The sequence below is a fragment of the Pollachius pollachius genome, assembly GCF_949987615.1.
Source record: "Pollachius pollachius genome assembly, chromosome: 6".
Taxonomy (NCBI): domain Eukaryota; kingdom Metazoa; phylum Chordata; class Actinopteri; order Gadiformes; family Gadidae; genus Pollachius; species Pollachius pollachius.
The window spans coordinates 6,340,735-6,345,734 of record NC_136939.1 but is presented as its reverse complement, the minus strand read 5'-3'; the positions used below and the strand labels follow the sequence as shown (position 1 = coordinate 6,345,734).

Below are 5,000 nucleotides of genomic sequence, written 5' to 3'. Positions count from 1 at the left end.
TCTCACCTTCCTCAAAGTGCTGACTCGCTCCCACAGAGCCAGAACGGGGGCTGGGATCCTAACAGCACTGTTGGGCTCAGCACAAACACCAGGAAGAGCCTGCTAGGATCTGCTTTGTCTTTGATGCCCAAGCGCTGATGTGATCGGCCTCATCATCCCTTCACAGGGTTGATCTGGTGTGAGAAGTTATTCCTAATTAAACATAATTTCGTTAATGTTCTAATGACTCAACCTAATGACACAACAACAAGTATTTCGCAGCTAGCTTTAGTCAACGTGGTGTTGATGAAAGATGTACATTTTTAATACTGGGAGAGACATTTCATTCTTATTTTAGTATTTCAATATTATATCCCATTTGCTAAATGACAATAAAACTACAAAATCTGAGAAAGTTGGTCAATAGTTGCCAGGATTTTCTGTTCAAGATGTTACGAGATCACTGTCTGTCTTCTGTGATCCTTAAATATAGGTTGGATGTTGTTTCATAATATATCTGCATGTATACCTTTTTCTACTGCACTGTTCTTGTTTTGTGGTTTCCAATACCGATTGAAAATGTGTGCTGGATTGAATGTGAAAGTAAATCTGCTAATTGTATAAGTGACCCAATTCAAAAATAATATGTATATTTATATGTGTGGGTCAGTAGGAAAGAGAAGACAAAAAGAGATCTTGTTGACTCATCGATTAAACCAATCACGCGCCTGATGAGGTGTTGCCTGATGATAGCTCAGGCCAGCTCAAGCAGCATCCAAGGCTCAAAGCAAACAGCCCTCAAGAGGACTTCAGAGAAAGTGTGTTTATGTGCGTGGTGTGTTTGTGGTCTGGGGGGATAAGCCACTTCACTGTTCAGAAGCAGCACAAATAACTACTATGTGATGTCAACAGCGAGCACGCTCCAGCGGCGGGGGGAAAGTGGACACCTTGTGCTGAGGTGTCTTCCCCACCGCCGACCGAAACCAAGAGCTTTGAAGGAGAGACCAACACGGCTAAGAAGAAGTTTATTGATTGATGCCTTGAATTAAGGTGAGCCGTTAAACGGTTAAACAGCTAAACCAAAATTCACAGTAAACGTTTGTTAACGTTTGAGGCATATAACGTGGTTATCTGCCTCATTTGATCATAAAATATTGGAAAGAAAAGACAAAACAACAAACAACGATAAACTATTTAAAAGCCTTCTTCTATACTGTTTCTCCAATATTACTGAATCAATATATTCATAGTCCTCTATTAGTCTTATCTTAGTCTATTAGTAGTCTGTTTGTCTTTCTCATCGTCTATTATCTCTCTGTTAGCCTTTCTGTTTAGCTACTATTCTCTCTGCAAACAAATGGCCTTTGACTAGCAGTAGGGTGTGATAGGGGCTTCTGCCTCTATCCCACCACAGACTCAGGGCATCCAATAATTCATGTTTGATGACATGTTACACACAGAGTATGACCTGGTGACGTTGACCTGGGACACGATGGTGGTGTACTGTGAAAGCCAGCCAAACAGGTTCCAAAGATGGAGAGGGGGTCATTCTGCCAACCCCTAACCCTCACACTAGGTGAAGACAAGAGGAAAGCTGCTTTAAAAAGATCTTAACAGTCTGTCTGTCTTTGTTATGGTCTCTCTCTCTCTCTCTCCCTCTCCATCTCCCTCACTCCCTCTCTCTCTCTCTCTCTCTCTCTCACACACACACTCTCGCTCTCTTATTCTCCAACACACTCTTTTCTGTGGTTCATTGGGTACCGACGATATAAATCTGACAGACAGTCTGCTAGATTGTGATCTTACTTCTAACTGTTGCTTTGGGTTGGCAAATGCGGTTTCGGGGTTTGAAATATATGCTGTTTATATTGTGATTGTGACCTGTTGCTTTGGGTTGGCAAATGCGGTTTCGGGGTTTGAAATATATGCTGTTTATATTGTGATTGTGACCGCTAAAGTGGTGGTGGCCTGGACAGCTCTGTTGAACCGCTGCGGTGTGTCTGACATGTTGGATTTAAAAGATGCATTATGTTTCATCAAATGTTTGGTAAATGTGTAATTATTTATTTACAGGGATTACATTTTAATTATGGAATATTAATCCTGTTTAAGAAAAGTTTGTTGAAGTGTGAGACACAAGATATATCCACGTCATATATATATTTCAATTGGTTTATTGTAATTTCAAAACGAAAAACACACATACAAAAATATGTGTCGCAGAAATACAAAAATATAAAGCCCTTTTATCCCTTAGTAAACATTGTACTGTAATTAAATATTACCACTCTAAAAAGTTTATCATAAATAATGGATATATTCTTCTATCTTCCCATACATTAATCTCAGTGCATTATGTGCAACGTGGGAATACATATTTATACAGGTGGCACACAATCATATTTTTTACACATGTATTCACCCTGGGTTACTATCCGAGATGATTCTCACATTGTCACATCAAGAAACCATTTCAATTATATACATTCAGGTTCTGGTGTAAACAATTGCTTGGCAGAGCATTGGCACTTTTCCATCAGTCCTCTGTACCACTGCAGTGTTCATAGGTGTACCTCAAGGCACCTACCCCGGTTCCTGAAAGTTGCACAAGCAGGCCGGTTTGTGGCCTGCCTGCAACAAACAAACAAAGTTGCCCGAAGTTGCCCAACACCAGTACGATACAACAAACACCTTCAGGTATGGCGCCACAAACATTTGCGAACATTTGCGAACACAAGCGTTTGTGAGGGCAGAGTGCAAGATCCTTTAGCGGTATGGGGGTGGGGGGTGGTTCTGATCTAAACAGTAGACTTGTGAGACCGGGACTGGTGAAGCGGGTGAATTCGATGGAGGGGAACCTCACAGGTGCACAGCCAGAGGCTCGGGGTGGTAAGAGTCTAGGCAGCGCATGAGGAGGCCATAGTCACTGTGGGCCACCGCAAAGCTGTGCTGCTCGGGGTAGGCCCAGGAGGAGGGAGGGGAGGCTGACGGCAGCGTGTTCTGGAGGTCCGCGTACACCGGGGGCGGGGAGGGCTCCTGGGTGTACGGCAGGGCGGGGTAATGGGGGGACGGGGGGTGATCCATCGGGAAAGGAGGGTGGAGGTGGGGGTGGGGGCGGGGGGGAGGAGAGGAGGTGTTGGAGGCGGGGGTCAACGAGGAGAGACAGGAGGCGTCCCCCGGGAGCATCTCGGGGTAATGGAAGGAGGTGAAGGCGGGGGAGGGGGACGGGTAGGGGGAGTAGCTGGACGGAGGCGACTGGGCCTCCGTCAGGGCGGGGTAGTAGGGGAGGGCGGAGGGGGCGCCGGGCGTGCTGGAGTACAGGGGAGCCATGCAGGGCGGGGCCAGGGCGGTCTGCGGCGGGGAGAAGGAGGGCTGGAGCTCCTCCCACTGGGGCACCACGGCCCCGGGGGAGCTGGAGGAGCAGTGGCTCTCGGGGGGGGCTTCCAGGGAGCGGTAGAGGGCGGGGGACGGAGGCTGCGAGCCGTGGAGGCCGGCGCCGCGGGGGCCGGGGGCAGCCGGGGAGTAGTCGAAGTAAGAGGCCAGAGGGAAGGCGGAGTCAAGCCCGACGGGGAGGGGGAGGGGCTTAGTGGCCAGAGGCCCGGCGCCTGGTGGGTCGGTTACCAGGGTTACAGCCTGTGACATAGCGTGTGTGGGAGGGGCCGGAGGTTCGGCGGCGGCGGCCTTCTTGGAGGTGGGCCCCGACCAATCAGAGCTCGGGGAGGACGATGACGTGCTTTGGTCGTCGCCGGAAACCGCGGTGTCTGACTTCCTCTTCCTCTTGCGGCGAAAGTTTCCGTTGTCGAACATCTTGTCACAGTTTGGGTCCAGGGTCCAGTAGTTTCCCTTGCCTGGAAAAACAAAATAAGCAAAATGACACAAGGTTAGAAAAAGATCAATCATTCATTATCATTATCATCAGACATTGCAATTTACATTATGTTTGTACATACAATGAATGAATGCAATTTTGGATATCTGTGACATTTCCCCCTGATAAAATGAATGCAGAGACTCCAAGACACTCCCGGGCTGTTTTCTGTTATCTATTTTCTGTCCTACAGTGACATTCAACGGTCTTATCACCCCCCTCTGTACATTCCTTCTCCCTCTCTTTCCCAAACCCAAACCCTGGCCTGCAGCCGTCCACTCACCGGGGTCCGTGTCCTGGCGGGCCACCTTGTGGAAGCAGTCGTTGAGGGACAGGTTGTGCCGGATGGAGTTCTGCCAGCCCGCCTTGTTGCGGCTGTAGAAGGGGAAGTTCTCCGCCACGTACTGGTAGATCTGGCTGAGGGTCAGCCGCTTCTCCGAGGAGCACTGGATCGCCATGGCGATCAGCGCCGAGTAGGAGTAGGGCGGCCGCACGAAGGAGATGAGCTCCTGCTGGGAGTGCAGGGACAGCCAGGGGGCCTGCATCAGGCCCATGGGGCTCTGCAGGCCGTACATCTGGTTCAGGAAGCAGCCGAAGCCTGGCAGCAGGGCCCCGGGGGCCCCGGGGGTCCCTATGGCCGGGGGTCCCGGGTAGGGCTTGCCATTGGCGGGGCAGCAGAGTGGGGCTTCCGGCGTCTGGTCGGTGGAGCTCGGGGGACTGTAGAGGCTGAAGTCGGAGGGGTCCAGGCCCAGGGAGGGCAGGTCCTGCTGGGGGTGGAGGTGCCGGGACGGAGGGGAGCACATGCCCTGCTCTGGAACAAATGAAGCCATGCCGTGGCGACGGAGGGCTTTGAGGGATCCGGGCTCTGCTCTCTGGCCACGAGGTGTGGGTGTGGGTGTGGGTGTGGGTGTGGGCGTCTGTTTGGTTGTCTTCAGGTGGAGTGTGTATCCCTACACCTGTCTTGCTCTACACCTGTTGTTCACTCTATTTATCACCGTAAAGCCACACCCACAGGACAGCTGATTGGCTGAAGTGTCCTCACTCACATGCTGTGTGTTTATCAGAAATGGTGGTGGTTGAGGTGGAGGGGATCATTTGAATAAGAACAGGTTGAATACCTAGCCTTTAGCAGATAAGGACCTGGAGAGTAATG

General features: G+C 50.2%; 1 protein-coding gene across 1 annotated transcript; it reads right to left on the bottom strand.

Moving 5' to 3' along the window:
* Positions 1-2,156: 2,156 nt before the first annotated feature.
* Positions 2,157-4,787, bottom strand: LOC307076456 (uncharacterized protein). The gene is made up of 2 exons (XM_079737469.1): positions 4,131-4,787; positions 2,157-3,827 (listed from the first exon to the last, which is right to left on the bottom strand). The coding sequence occupies exons 1-2, from the start codon at positions 4,675-4,677 to the stop codon at positions 2,839-2,841; spliced, it is 1,536 nt and encodes a 511-aa protein (XP_079593595.1). The 5' UTR covers positions 4,678-4,787; the 3' UTR covers positions 2,157-2,838.
* Between the last annotated feature and the right edge of the window lie 213 nt (positions 4,788-5,000).

Coding starts and splice junctions, on each gene's coding strand:
- LOC307076456 (XM_079737469.1), bottom strand. CDS start 4,677: ATGGCTTCATTTGTTCCAGAGCAGGGCATGTGCTCCCCTCCGTCCCGG. Junction 3,828..4,130: donor CCGCCAGGACACGGACCCCG/GTGAGTGGACGG, acceptor TTGTTTTTCCAG/GCAAGGGAAACTACTGGACC.